Source organism: Monodon monoceros, unplaced genomic scaffold (assembly GCF_005190385.1).
Source record: "Monodon monoceros isolate NGI ecotype Baffin Bay Population unplaced genomic scaffold, NGI_Narwhal_1 Super_Scaffold_3, whole genome shotgun sequence".
Lineage (NCBI taxonomy): Eukaryota > Metazoa > Chordata > Mammalia > Artiodactyla > Monodontidae > Monodon > Monodon monoceros.
Genome location: NW_021703780.1, coordinates 51,703,091 through 51,718,676, shown reverse-complemented (window position 1 = coordinate 51,718,676; position 15,586 = coordinate 51,703,091). Strand labels below are relative to the sequence as shown.

General features: G+C 46.2%; 1 protein-coding gene across 1 annotated transcript in view; it reads left to right on the top strand.

Moving 5' to 3' along the window:
- Positions 1 to 15,338, top strand: part of SUSD5 (sushi domain containing 5) — a 35,797-nt gene extending 20,459 nt beyond the window's left edge. The window contains exons 5-6 of the mRNA XM_029243296.1: positions 4,220 to 4,408; positions 14,041 to 15,338. Coding sequence (XP_029099129.1) covers positions 4,220 to 4,408; positions 14,041 to 15,338 — 1,487 coding nt within the window. The remainder of the gene's footprint in view (positions 1 to 4,219; positions 4,409 to 14,040) is intronic.
- The last annotated feature ends 248 nt before the right edge of the window (positions 15,339 to 15,586 follow it).

Below are 15,586 nucleotides of genomic sequence, written 5' to 3'. Positions count from 1 at the left end.
GAGAGAGAGAGAGAGAGAGAGAGAGAGAGAGAGAGAGAGAGAGAGAGGACTCCTCTCCACCCTCAAAGAGTTGATGGTGTATAAGGACAAGTAAGAGATGAGTGAGTTTCCATGGCACAGAGGAGGAAGGGAGACTTCCTGAGGCAGTGGCAGCTGAGGTGGAATTTGAAGGATTTTTTCTGTGGGGATAATGGTTAGGGAAAGGAGAAGAGGACACTGCAGAGAAAACAGCTGGAGCATGGGCTACAAATCTGAGATACCAGTGGTTCTGGGGAGACTAGCTCTGGGTGAGCCCTTGTCCTGGTGCTTCAGAGAATGAGTTGGGTTTGGAACATCCCTGGGGGCTCGAGTAGCTGCTGGGCAGCCCAGATAATCCCACTGCAGTTATTCCCAACTTGATCTATAGATTCAATGCAATCTCAGTCATAATTCCAGCAAGTTATTTTGTGGATATGAACTAATTCTATAGTTTATAGGAAGAGACAAAGACCCAGAATAGCTAACTCATAATTCAAGAAGAACAAAGTTGGAGGACTGACATGACTCAACTTCAAGACTTACCTAGAGGGAGGGATAGATTGGGAGTTTGGGATCGACACATACACATATTTAAATTAGATAACCAACAAGGACCTACTGTGTAGCACAGGGAACTCTGCTCAATAATCTGTAATAACCTAAATGGGAAAAAAATCTGAAAAGGAATAGATACATGTACATGTATAACTGAGTCACTTTGCTGTACACCTGAAACTAACACAACATTGTTAATCAACTATGCTCCAATATAAAATAAAATCTTTTTAAAATTAAATTTTAAAAGACATAAAGTTGCAGAAATCAATACAGTGTGGTATTGGTGAAAGAACAGACAAATATCAATGGAATCGAGTAGAGAGCCCAGAAATAGACCCACATAAATATAGTTAACTGATCTTTGACAAGGGAGCAAAAGCAATACAATGGAGCAAAAATAGTCTTTTTAATATAGGTGCTGGGACAACTGAACATCCACATGCAAAAGAAAAGAACCTAGACACAGCCCTTACACCCCTCACAAAATTTAACTCAAAACGGATCACAGACCTAAATGTAAAATGCAAAACTACAAATATCCCAGAAGATAATACAGGTGAAAACCTAGATGACCTTGTTTATGGTGATGACCATAGGCACAATACATGAAAGAAGTAATTGTTAAGCTGGACTTACTTAAGATTGAAAACTTCTGCTCTGCAAAAGACAGTGTCAAGAGAATGAAAAGGCAAGCCCCGGACTGGCGAAAGTATCTGCAAGAGACATATCTACTAAAGGACTACTATTCAAAATATACAAAGAACTCTTGAAATTCAACATTAAGAAAATGAACAGCTCAATTTAAAAATAGGCAAAAGACCTGAACAGACACCCCACCAAAGAAGATACACAGATGGCAAGTAAGCATACGAAAAAATGCTCCACATCATATGTCATCAGGGAAATGCAAATTAAAACAACAATGAGGGACTTCCCTGGTGGTGCAGTGGTTAAGAATCTGCCTGCCAATGCCAGGGACACGGGTTCGAGCCCTGGTCCAGGAAGATCCCACATGCTGCAGAACAACTAAGCCCGTGCGCCACAGCTACTGATCCTACGCTCTAGAGCCCGCAAGCCACAACTACTGAAGCCCGCACACCTAGAGCCCGTGCTCCACAACAAGAGAAACCACCGTAATGAAAAGCCCGTGCACCGCAACGAAGACTAACTTCTGCTCGCCGCAACTAGAGAAAACCCACGTGCAGCAACGAAGACACAGCACAGCCAAATAAATAAATTAATTTAAAACAAAAAAACAAAAAACAATGATTTACCACTACACATCTAGTAGAATGGCCAAAATCCAGAACACTGATGACACCAAATGCTGACAAGGATGTGGAACAGCAGGAACTCTCATTCATTGCTGGTGGGAGTGCAAAATGGTGCAGCCACTTTGGAAGACAGTGTGGCAGTTTCTTACCAAACTAAACATACTTTTACCATGCGATCCAGCAATCACAGTTCTTGATATTTACCCAAATTAGCTGAAAACTTAAGTTCACACAAAAACCTGTACATGAATGTTTATTAGCAGCTTATTTTCCTACTTGCCAAAACTTGGAAGCAACCATGATGTCTTTCAGTAGGTGAATGGATAAATAAACTGTCAGCACTTCCAGACAATAGAATATTATTCAGTGCTAAAAAGAAATAAGCTATCAAGCCTTGAAAACACATGGAGGAAACAAATGCTTATTACTAAGTGAAAGAAGCCAGTCTGAGAAGGCTATGTACTGTATGATTCCTACTATATGACATTCTATAAAAAGCAAAACTATGGAGACAGTAAAAGGATTAATGGTTGCCAGGAGTTAGGAGGAATGAATAAGTGTAGCACAAAGGATTTTTAGGGCAGTGAAACTGTTTTGTATGATACTACAATGGCGGATGTATGTAATTATATATTCAAAACCCATAGATTGGGTTTATACAATCAAAACCCATAGACTGTAGAACATGAAGAGTGAACCCAAATGTAAACTGTGGCCTTTGAGAGATAATGACATGTCAATGTAGGCTCATGGATTGTAACAAATGTACCACTGTGGTAGAGGATAGTGAGAAGGCTGTGCCTGGGTAGAGACGGGAACATGGGAAATCTCTGTACCTTCCACTCAATTCTGCTGTGAACCTAAACCTGCTCCAAAACTTAGTTTATTAGTTTTTTAAAAAGCAGGCACTCGGTAATAAATATGATATAATCCTTTTTATGTTAACACACACACACAATATCATATATTATCGCTTATATGTGGAATCTAGAGAAATGGTAGAGATGAACTTATTTGCAAAGCAAAAACAGAGTCACAGATGTAGAGAACAAACTTACAGTTACCAAGCGGGGAAGAAGAGGGTGGGATAAGTTGGGAGATTGGGATTGACATATATACACTACTATGTATAAAATAGATAACTAATGAGAAGCTACTGTAAGCACAGGGAACTCTACTGAATGCTCTGTGGTGACCTAAATAGGAAAGAAATCTAAAAAAGAGTGGATATATGTATGACTGATTCACCTTTCTGTACAGCAAGAAACTAACACATCATTGTAAAGCAACTCTACTCCAATAAAAAATAACACACACACACACACACACACACACACACACAGCTACACATGTAGTATACCTATGTGCATCTCCATCAGTATTTATTTGTAAATACCAAACCGGTAACAGTGTTACCATCAGGGTCGAGGTTGGGGGAGGGGAGAGGCATCCTCTACTCTACAGTCTGTAATATTTCAGCATTTCACAAAGAGTACCACTTGCTGCTGGGCAGTGTCTCTGGGTCTGCCTTTCAAGGAGACATTAGAGGATAATATTGCCTGGCAATTTAAAAATACAAAGTTGTGGGACTTCCCTGGTGGTCCAGTGGTTAAGAATCCATCTTCCAATGCAGGGGACGTGGGTTCGATCCCTGTTCGGGGAACTAAGATCGCACATGCCGCAGGGCAACTAAGCCTGTGGGCCACAGCTAGAGAGCCTGTGTGCCGCAACTACTGAGCCCACACGCTCTGGAGCCCACATGCCACAACTAGAGAGAAACCCGAGCACTGCAATAAAGACCAATGCAGCTAAATAAATAAATCTTTTTTAAAAAAAAAAATAAAAACACAAAGTTGTAGCACTTTTATTCATTCAATAAGTATTTTTTGAGTGCTTCATCTGCGCCAGGCATTCTGCCAGGTCCTGGGGATGCCAGGGTGAAGGAGATCTCAGGTTAAGGTGCAGGCAACACCCATGGGGGAGAGGGGGTTGCTTTTTGTTTTTCCTCTTCTATTGTTCCGTTCCTTTTGGATTAACCCAATATTTTATATTATTCCATTTTACTTCCTCTACTGGCTTCTTTTTTTTCAGTATTTATTTACTTGGCTACATCCGGTCTTAGTTGCAGCATGCAGGATCTTTGCAGTGCGTGGGCTCTAGAGCGCATGGGCTTAGTTGCCCCAAAACATGTGTGATGTTAGTTCCCCGACCAGGGATCGAACCCACGTCCCCTGCATTGGAAGGCGTATTCTTAACCACTGGACCACCAGGGAAGTCTCAAGGGGTTGTTTTTTAAGTTTGTTTTTTCCTCCCAGGCTGAAAAAGTTCTGCAGAGTTTGGGAAAACTTATTGTGATTCCTTGTCCTCAGAGAAGCCGTGTGGAGACCCGCCTTCCTTCCCACACACCATCCTGCAGGGCCACACGGGCTTGGAGATGGGGGATGAGCTGCTGTACCTTTGCGCCCCCGGCCACGTGACAGGCCGGCGCGAAACAGCCTTCACCTTGCTGTGCAACAGCTGCGGGGAGTGGTATGGCCTGGTCCAGGCCTGCGGGAAAGGTAAGCAGGAAAATAACTCCAGGACAGCTGTATGGACCGCTCCTCTTGATGGGAATTTTCTGCTGCTGCCCTGCTGTCTTGCTATACTCCCTGGGCTGCCCCGTGAGTCTGAATAAAATTATAGCTGAGGTTAAAAAGACTCCTGTTGGGCATTTAGCTCCCGAAACTTGATCTGATTCCCCCAGATGTCCCCATTCCATCATCATCGTATGCCTGGGGGCGAGGTTTCTGCATCCCACCCCTGCCCAGCCCCCTTGGGAATTCTCCCAATGGCAGAAATCACTCTTTCCTATGACTCCTACACCATGGACCTCATGCCAGACCCTGAACTGTTGCCTGACCTCACAGGGTTCCTTTCTCCCCAAGACTCCTTCAGAGCCCACCTTCCTGATCCCCCATGACCCCTGGGTCCCAAGTGGAGGTTGCCGCTATAGAGGGGGATGACTCCAGCACCACAATGTTACTGAATTTATAGGACGGTTGGTCCCCAGAATGTCCGGCAGATCCTATGGGAGAACCATGATGAGACTAGGGTGCTGTCTTGTCTGTGAGCTTCATCCATGTTGTTGCCTGAGCTGTGGTTTTTTGGGTTCATTGCCGTTTACTATCTATAGTGTGAATACACCACCCATTATTTCTGCTCGTGGTCATTTGGCTTGTTCTCGGGTTGTGACTGTCGAAAATTTACGCTGCGGTGATCGTTCTCCTCCACATCATTCGTTTCACATGTGAACACATTTCTTTTGGTTCCTGGCAGTGGAGTTGCTACCCATGGGGTAGGTGTGTGTCCAGCTTACGTGGAGAGTTTTCTAAAGTGTTTTGACCAGTTTACTCTCCCACCAGCTGTGTATAAGAGCTCTGTTCCAGCATCCTCACCAACCTTCAGGATTGTGAGACTTTTTACCTTTTCACCAATCTGGTGACTACTCCATGGTGACCTGTAAAACCCATGTCTCTACCCAAGCACTTATCTAATCAGATACTATTAGCATTTACTCAGTAAGTGTCTGTCCAAGATTTTTGCCCATTTCTCTAACTGATTTGATTATTTATGTTAATGTTGGATTTCTTTTTTACGAAAACTTTCTTAATGTGTTGAAATTTTCTCTCTCATTCTGTGGCTTATTTTTTCCTCTTGGAGTGTTTTTTGATGAATAGTGAGATTTTGTTGTCTCAAACTCTCTGTGCACAATTAAAACTTTGTTTTCTTGTTATTGATAGACTGACACGTTAGTAAAAATGCAATAAAAATGAGTTAGCATAAAACTAAAGGAAAGATATTCTAGATATAAATAAAAATTTTCCTTAAATAGACATAAAATTCCCCTGTCAAATTGTTACAAAAGCTTCTAAAAACTTCCTACTTGCTTGTCACATACTAATAACAAAGTTACAGAGTGGGACAAGTCCCTGAAACACAATTTGAGCCATTTTCTAGAACTTTCCTCTGTTGCTGCTGCTTTGTGACAGGCAGGAGCTGCTGCCAGTTCCGATGGATTCACCTGTCTGAGAAAAGAGGCATAAGACCTGACTTCCTGCTTGTTGCATGTGTCGCCTCAAAGCAGACCCAGGCTCACCCTGAGGTGTCAGTGGGCTGGCTGTGTTTCTGGCGAGGCACCGAGGCTGCACCATCCCACGAGGCACGTCCACCACTCAGAGGGGTTGTTTACTGGCCTCAGTAGAATGAGAACTAAATGAAGGTTTTGTGTGTCTGAAATGGTGTTTGCTTTCTCACCGCAAAGCAGAGTCGTTGGAGCTTTCAGCTGCTGGGCAGAAATTCTGGTTTCTACACTTAGCTGAATATACAGACCATTATAGTTTTCATTACTCTATAGATTTAACGTTTAAAGTATCTGTGTTATTATAAATGTGTGTGCGTGTGTGTGTGTGTGTGTGTTACAAGAACATTGTCACCAGGTGTTTGACTCCACCTTACATGTATTTTTCCAGTGAATACCAACTTGTTTTGATTAAGGAGCTGCTTCAGTTGGAGAAAAGTCATCTTGAGAGGGTGGGCCGAACAAGGGTTTTGGAGTTGGACCCATCTTGGTTTGGACAACAACATTCCTTCTACGGCCTACTGGCCATTCATTCATTCACTCTGTCCCCCTCCCTTCATCTGGCAGGGTCCCAGGTACTGTGTAATCAATGTTGAGCAAAACTGTCCCAACCCTAAAGGAAACTAGTAAACTGAATACCTTAGGAGAGACAGAGAAGCAGTAGATGATGAGGTAAAAGGGAAAGCTGGAAAACGAGGTGTCCCAGGTGAAATTTTAAAGGAAGTGTGTGTTCCCAGGTGGGAAAAGTGCTCAAAGGCTGCACAGGTCCAGTCAATGGAAGCTAAAAAGTGTGCACTGGTTTCACAGCCTACGAAGCCTGGTAGCCTTATGTTTTCAGTGTGTCGCTGGGGAGTGGGATGCACCTGGGTGGAACTGCAGCGAGCACAGGAATGAGCTGGAGCTTAGGAGCTCAGGGCTACTAGGAAGACTGTTTTACTCAAATTTGTCACTGTTTGGGCATCTTGAAGACTGGCTAGATGACTTGGGTTAGATTCTCTAAAAGCAGAGCCTGTTCAGATGTCCATGGCTTGTTGAGGGAGAAAGGGAATAAGGGAGGCAGGGAAGGTGAGAGGGTGGAGTTAAGGATGTGGCCTCAGCTGGATCCTTGCTTTGCCTGATCCCTTGGGGAGCTGGGGAGCATGAATTGCACCACAGGGTTGGTCCCACTTGGAAGCAAGGGGACCGGCCTGAGTTCCTCCATATTAGTCTGTCGTTGGCTGCAGGCTGCTGTGCACGGAGGGCAAGGCGGGTTGCAACCGCCCTAACTGAGGCTCCCATTCCTCCAACGGCAGTCCTCCAGAGGAGTGGCAGCTGTGAACCCTCAGCTGCCGTCGCTCACAGCAGCTGGGGGATGGGTGCACTGGTCTGGGAAAGGGGACATGAGCACCGACAGCATCCACTACAGTGGAGAACTTAGTTGCTTATTAAAGCATCAGTTCCGGAGAGCCGTGGTTTAAAGAAAAATTAGTAAAGTGGGGACTGCCTGAATGAGCATGATGAAATTTAAACTTTGAATGGTGAGCAGGCATGAATGCACAGGGGCACGCCCACCTGGGTGGTCAGTGAGTGGCCAGTGCAGGAGGGTGCCTCAGGCACACACTGCCCACCCAGGTTGTATGTTCACCTCGACCTTATGGTCCAGCCTCAAGTGGTGCTGGTGAAATCTCTCACTTAGCACAGGGACTTTAGCCTTGACCATCAAACTGAATGGGTGGGGACTTCTTAAACTGCCATTTTCTCCCCTCTGCGTGTTGGTATTTCTCTAGCTTTGGTTCCTAGAGTCTAGCTCTGGGTCTGGCCATTTTATTTCCCATTCTCCTACCCGAATCCACAGTTGGTTTCCATTCCCAGTTGGGCAGCACGAAATGTTTGTCATACCTCTCTAATGTTCTTGGTATCCAACTATGGTTGGCTGTTGCCCTAATAATAGAAAAGTCCTGGTGCTTTGCTCCTTACGCATGTGCGCAGATTTCCATGCTATATTTGGTTTTCTTTGGGCTTCTTATTATACCAAGTCCCATATCTTCAAGGCCATATCCATCTCTGGCCACTTGTACCCTAGATAGTCTCTGACCTCCCAGCACTCCGAGTGGCCACCCCTGGCCATGTGACCATGGTGCCACACGTGCTTCCCTGGGCACACTGACCATTCCCCTACTTGCTGTCCTGGGTGCTCACTGCCTTCAACAGCTCTGCCCTCTTCTGACTCAGCACCCGGTGGTCCTATGGCCTCCACCCTGGTCTGCAATTACCCCAGGAAGGGAGAGACTCATAGACCCTTGCTCTCTGACCTGCCCCTTGATCCTCCTTTAAAACTTGCCCTGGGAACTTCCCTGGCAGTCCAGTGGTTAAGATTCTGAGCTTCGACTGCAGGGGGCACAGGTTCAATCCCTGGTCAGGGAACTAACATCCCACATGCCACATGGTGTGGCCAAAAAAAAGACAACTTGCCCTGACAAAGGGTATCTGCTAAGACAGGCTCTGAAAAGCCTTTAAGATTTTCCACTCCGAGCTCCATGGTTCTGTTTGTGCTTTCTGGTCTGTAGTATCAGGAAAGTGAGTGACACCAAGCTTGACCTCACTCTACCAGCCCTGCCACCTCTGAGTCCAACAACAAATGGACAGCTATTCCTTTTCCCTTCCCTGGTCTGTTGCAGCTATGGAAACAAGACCCATTCCCCATTTGGGCACTGAGAAAAGAGCCGTCGTAAACCATGCCAAACCTGTTCCATGTCATCTCTGTTTTGGGAGTTGTTTTTTGTTCTTGTTTTGTTTTTTTAACAACTTTCCTGAGGTTTAATTTGCATATAATAAACAGTAACCATTTAAAATATAAAAGTCTCTGAGTTGTCACAGATCTGTACACCCATGAAACCACCACCAGAACCAAAACACAGAACATTTTCATCTTCCCCAAGTCTCCTCACGTTCCTTTCTGTAAGAGGAGTTTTATACACTTTATCTCATTTCATCTTCACAAGTATGAAAGTAGAAATGGCCAGCTCCAATTGATAGATGGGAAAACTGAGGGACAGAGAGGTTCAGTAACTTCCTGCGTCAGACAGCCAGAAAGAAGCAGAGCCAAGGGACTTCCCTGGTGGCGCAGTGGTTAAGAATCTGCCTGCCAATGCAGGGGACACGGGTTCGAGTCCTGGTCCAGGAAGATCCCACATGCCACAGAGCAACTAAGCCCGTGCGCCACAACTACTGAGCCTGTGCTCTAGAGCCCGCGAGCCACAACTACTGAGCCTGCATGCCACATCTACTAAAGCCCGCGCGCCTAGAGCCTGTGCTCCACAACAAGAGAAGCCACCGCAATGAGAAGCCTGCGCACAACAGCAAAGAGTAGCCCCCGCTCACTGCAACTAGAGAAAGCCCATGCACAGCAACAAAGACTCAAAGCAGCCAAAAATAAAAAAAAAATTATTAAAAAAAAAAAAAAAGCAGAGCCAAGATTAAAACCAGGCACGTCTCATTCCAACATCTTTATGATGGCTGTGTGCTTCTCCAGGGGCCTCTAAAAAGCATCAGGGCTTGCTTTGTAAACTAGCTGTTCCCTCACTAAGTTCCTTTGCTATTTTCCCTCATTTCTAAAGCCCATCTTTTGTTTTCTTAAATTAACTTCCATTTCTGTTTTTCTCCATCTTCTAGACTTCCTTCATAGAGTAAAAGCCAGAGACTGGACTGAATTTAGAATTTCTTTGTCAATATTGCCATATTTGTTCAGAGGTTCATTGAACCAGTGGTTATTTCTGGCTTGTCTGGTTGTCTTTTTCAAAATTACTATTTTTAAAGGCTGTGTAGCCAAGACCAGAGGGAAAAAGAAGGCATGCGTGGGCTTCCATAAATGCAACAACATGAAAAATGGCAGCACTGGGAGAGCCCAGGGTTCTGGGCCCCGGCCTGTATACTTCTGCCCCTGATAAAGGCACGACCTGGGCGACCCTTTTCTTTTTACTCCTGATTTCCATTGATGTGTAGTCTTTGGTTTTCCTAAAGTAACGATTAAATCTAAACACACAGGGAATGACTTGGTTTTTGCCAAGAGAGCCCATGGAGTTTACATTTCCTGGACCCGTTGGTCTAAATCAGAAGGCCCAGTGTTGTGCCAGCCCAGCTTTCAGGAGAGCGTGGGGGAGGGGAGGGCTGGAGGGTTGGTTAAGGAGAGCGCAGACTCAGGGGAGCAGAGGGAGGGGAGAGAAATTACACCTCAGCAGGCAAAGGGCTGATGTTCCCCACCTTGAGGCAGAGTGTAATTTTGGGTTGACATTCAGTGAGCAACAAACTTTACTGTTACTCAAGAAGGGAAAAACAGGCTTGGGATATTTTGTCATGAGTAGACTCTTTGTAAACAGTTGGTGTCTGTGTCTTCATTTGAGGTTTTGGCGAAACTGTGACACAGTGAGAGCCTGTTTCTGAGCCAGGCCTTGACCTGAGAACCTGGGCAGAGAGGAAGAGCTTGGCTCTGGGCCCTGGGCTGCCATCCAGGGATGCTCTAGGCTCAGGGAGCTCTGAAGGCAGAACCTCCAGACGGACAGGCAGACACACACACACACACACATACATACACACACGCACGCACGCACGCACACACACACACAGCTCAGACTGGCCATAAGGGTCCTGGTCAAGGCAGGCCCACCAGGCAAGAGTGGGCTGACCTATCCCAAACCCCCAGCTCTAACATTATACGCTAGGCCAGTATTTCCTGCACAAGAAGGTATGGGGGAGGAGAAAATGGCTCACGTTCTGCCCATATTCCAGGTGCCTTTTGACTTCTGAAGCTCATGGGCTGGGTTACATGGGAGAAGGAATTTAGCCCACATTGATTATGCTCAGTACTAGGACTAAGAGGTTGTTTACCATTCTTTGCTACTGTCATATGCACCAAATAATGCCCTGGCTGACGGACTTCCAGACTGAACCAAGCTTGATCAAAACGGGCTTCCATCACTCACTTGTTCACCTCTTCATTCACGTGGTTATTCATTCAACAAATATTTCCAGAGTGTCTACTATGTGCCAAGCACCACGCTGAGTGCTGGGGACACAAAGGCAGAGAGGACTTGTCCACACACCAGAAGACAGAACTGTCATAAATACTCTGACAGGATGACCAATATGGAGTCCCAAACAAACACTTCCCAACACAGACGGTCCTCAACCTCAGACACACGTCAGAACCAATTGGCAAAATGCCAAATAGCACTTGGTGCTCAAAAGAGAAGCTTGCCGGGTGCACACCAGTGAACTTACCTCGGTCTTGGAGCTCGTCAGCTCTTCCAGAGGCATCTTTCCATTCCACCAAGGGAAAGCATACGCTGGCTGCCAGTGCCGAGCTGGGAAGAAACAGGGAGAATCCCCGAAACAAATAGTTTCGACAGCTGCTATGAACGTCCCCCCAAACCCCATCTCAGGGCCAGCGAGTCACGAGCAACTAGCTCCTCGCAGCCGTCCCGGCGAGTCTTCATGGCGGCGGCTCTGGTCGGGAAAACCCGGGAGCCAGATATCGCGAGAGCCCAGCCTCAGGTTGCGAGCCAAATACTTAACCTAAAGTGGGTCCAGCTGCTCGCCGCTCAAAAGCCAATAAAGAGGCAAGATTGACGGAAAGGAAAGTTTGCTTTATTTCAAAGGCCAGCAACCGAGAGGGGGAGGCCAGTCTCCTGTCCAAAGACCGACTCCCCCCACTGACAATCAGTGGGCAAGAGCTTTTATAGGCAGAGGGTGGGGACTACATGCAGGAACAGCACAGTCAGCTCTGACCGTCCTCTTGAAATTGGTCAGGCGGTGGTCTGATCACCATCATCTTGATTGTTTTAGGTTCAGTTAATCTTCAGTTCCAGGGTCGGTTTGTTCCCATTTCTTTGAGGCCAGTTCTAAGAATTGTGGCAGCTTATGTCATGGCTACAGCCTGGTCACCATATAGTTAACTTCTTCCACCTGCTGGGGGTTTTAGTATCTACAAAGTAGCCTTCATCGAGTCATAGTAGTAACATCAAAGATCACAAATATAATAATGAAAAGTAAAATGAATGGGCTTAAATTTTAGGAGCAGTTCAGAAAGGATTTTTAAATGTGTTTATAACTCTGCAAGTCATTAAATAAGCAAGATAAGGAGACTTATTAGAAATAAACCAAATGCCCACTAATCCAGTTTCAGAGCCCAGGAACACACCACACCTCAGCATTCCATCCAGACCTTGGTGCTGGAGATCTTTGCATTATGCCCTTTTTAAGGTGCAGAGTGAAGTAGGGGGAAACTCCTGAGCTTTGTTTCCACCTGCAGAACACGTCTAACTCCAAATGTGGTGAGGTGGGGGGCAGTGGAGGGGGATCCCTCACACCAACAACCAATTTTGCAAATCTCTGGACACCAGCTGGGCGTCCTACAGCTCAATTCCATTCTAACATTACCTACCTGGAGTTAGTGCAGAACCCATGGATTACGGGCTCAGTCCCACAAGACTGCCTCTGCTTTACATGCCAATCACAAATCCAGATCACCTGGACTTGTGACCAACTGGCTATAAATTGGGGGTTTTTACGACCCCCTCCTCAGGTTTGACAATTTACTAGAACAGCTCACAGAACTCAGGAAAGGACTTTACTTATAGTTACCAGTTTATTATAAAGGATATTACAAGGATACAGGTTGAATAACCAGATGAAGAGGTACATAGGACAGGGTCTGGAAAGATCCCGAGGACGGGAGCTTCTGTCCCTTGAACCTGGGGTGTATTCCTCCCCAGCACGTTGGACACATTCACCAACCTGGAAGTTCTTGAAACCCTGTAGTTTAAGGGTTTTTATGGAGGTTTCATTATGTAGGTATGGTTGGTTACATCATTGGCCTTGGCGATCAGCTCAATCTCCAGCCCCTCTCCCTAGGTGGGGGTGGGGCTGAAAGGTCCAACCCTCTAATCACGTGGTTGGTTCCTCTGACAACCAGCCCCCAACCTGAAACTCTCTAGGGGCCCACAGAATCACCTCATTAACATAACTCAGGTATGGTCAAAGAAACTTGTTATGCATAACAAAAAGCAGGGGCTACTCTTCGTTGCGGTGTGTGAGCTTCTCATTGCGGTGGCTTCTCTTTGCGGAGCACGGGCTCTAGAGCGCACGGGCTTCAGTAGTTGCGGCAAAGCTCGGGCTCAGTAGTTGTGGCGCACAGGCTTTGTTGCTCTGTGGCATTTGGGATCTTCCCGGACCAGGGATCAAACCCGTGTCCCTTGAATTGGCAGGTAGATTCTTAACCACTATGCCACCAGGGAAGTCCCTGCCTATTTATTATTGATTTGTAGGAGTTCTTTATAAATTCTGGAATTATCTTCAACTCTGTGGCATTTTAACTCTCTTCGTGGTGGCTTTTGATGAACAGAAGTTCTTAAAGTTAATGTAATTTGGTTGTCTGTCTTTGTGCCAATACCACACACAGTCTTAAAAAGTACTCCAGTTTTATAGTAAATCTTGAAATCTTCTAGTTTGCATGCCCCAACTTTTCTTTTTCCTTGTCTATTCTTGGCCCTCTGCATTTCCATAAATTTTAGCATCAGCTTGTCAATGTCTGAGATATTTATTAGGATTGTATTAAATCTACATAGATCAATTTGGGCAGAATTGACAGCTTAACAATTACACTTCCATTGTACTAACATAGGATAGCCCTTCACTACTTAAGTCTTCTTTAATTTTGCTCAGAAATACTTTGTACCATTCTATGTAGAAATCTTACCCATCTTTTGTTAGATTTATTCCTAGGAGTCTGGGTTTTTTTTATGCTATGGCAAATGGTATCTTTTGAATTTTTTGTTTTCTGTTTATTGCTGGTATATAGAGATACAGTTGATGTTTTATGTTGACTGTAGACCCAGTTTCCTTGATAAACTTGCCTGTTAATTTGTTTAACACTTTGTATATAGGTTCTTTGGGTTTATCTGTGATACAGTCATAGCATCTGAGAATAACAGTTTTATTTCATTTGTTCCAGTCTTTACGCTTTTGGTTTCCCTTTCTGTGTTCCATGCTGGCTCTGTGACCTCAGACTTAATGAGGCTTTTCCCTCTTTCCTTCCAGATGAGGGTGAGGTACATATTGACTATGAAGATAATTTTCCTGATGACAGATCTGTGTCATTCAGAGAGCTCATGGAGGATTCCCGGACAGAGGCAGAGGAGGACAGGGGTCAGGGAGAAGCCTCTGAGGAGGCTCCAAAGCAGGACCATCTGGTCTCTATTTCTGTGGGGAGAGAAGACACAGCCCAGGATACAGCTTTTGCGCCAACCACAGGTTTGCCCAGCACTGGGAGCAGTGTCCCCACAGACCTGCCAGGATCCCAACAAAACCAGAAGTACATGTTCTGGTTTCCTGATGAGACCTTCCAAAAGCCTGAGTTGGAAAAGGAGATGGACGAGGACACCAAAAAGCAGTTTCCTGCTGGAGACAACCACAGTGGCACCACATTGGCCCCAGGTGAGCCAGAAGAAACTAGGGTCATCTACAGCAGCACTGATGGTCCCTTGGGGCCATTTGTGGGTAGGAATGACAGCAAGGCAGGTGACCCAATGGTGAGCAGCAGCGATGAGTCCTGGTTAGATGGCTACCCTGTGACCGATGGGGCTTGGAGGAAGACAGAGGCAGAAGAGGAGGAAGAGAAGGACAAGGGCAATCGATCAGTAGGGCTGGAAGAAACCTTCCTAGTTACACCCAATCAGCCTGCTGTTGTGGAAGTTAAGAAGCCCAGGAGTACCACCCTCACACTCAGTGAGGACACAACCAACCGTTCAGTTCTTCCAACTCAAACTCTAGATGTAGAAGCTTTGGCTCTCAGACCCATGAGTGTGTCTGAAACTGAGAGTCCCAGCAAGGGGGATGGTGACTTGACCAGGGACCAGTCAACTGTTCCTTGGAGATATGCCACAGAGAAGCCTCCCATGTCCACCCTACCCTATGAGCTCACCAGCTCTATCCTGGAGACGGTGACAACAGCCATCCACAAGACATCGAACCTCATTCCCTCAACTGTCACGGCGGCCACCCGGACTCCAGTGGAAATCACTGCCCCTGAGGTCCAGGATACCTTTCCATACCTGCTGTCTGAGGACTTCCTGGGACAGGAAGTCCCCGGCCCAGGTGCAAGCGAGGAGCTTCTTCCAACCTTGGAGTCCTGCGTAGGGGATAAGTGTCGCAGCCTCAGCAGAGGGCCCATCATTGCCACCATTGTCACGGTCCTGTGCCTGCTTCTGTTCCTGGCAGGCATGGGGGCCGTGTGGGGTTACCGCAGGTGCCAGCACAGGAGCTCCGTGTACAAGCTGAATGTTGGCCAGCGGCAGGTTGGTCACTACCACCAGCAGATTGAGATGGAGAAGGTCTAGCCACCTTGGGGGGCTCGCCCGAAGCCCCTTGGGAGGAAGATAAACTGTGACATATCACATTGAGAAACACTGACAATTCACTAGCGCACGGAACAAGTGGAGTAGGGCTCGTCTTCTTTTTCTCAGGTCTTTGTTTTCTAGGCTGAGAAGCATCTCTGGAGGCACCTGGCAGGGCAGGGAGGCTTTGGTGGCATCTTCACACACCTCAGCATCCCCTTGACCATCTGCCCTGGAACCTGTTGCACTAA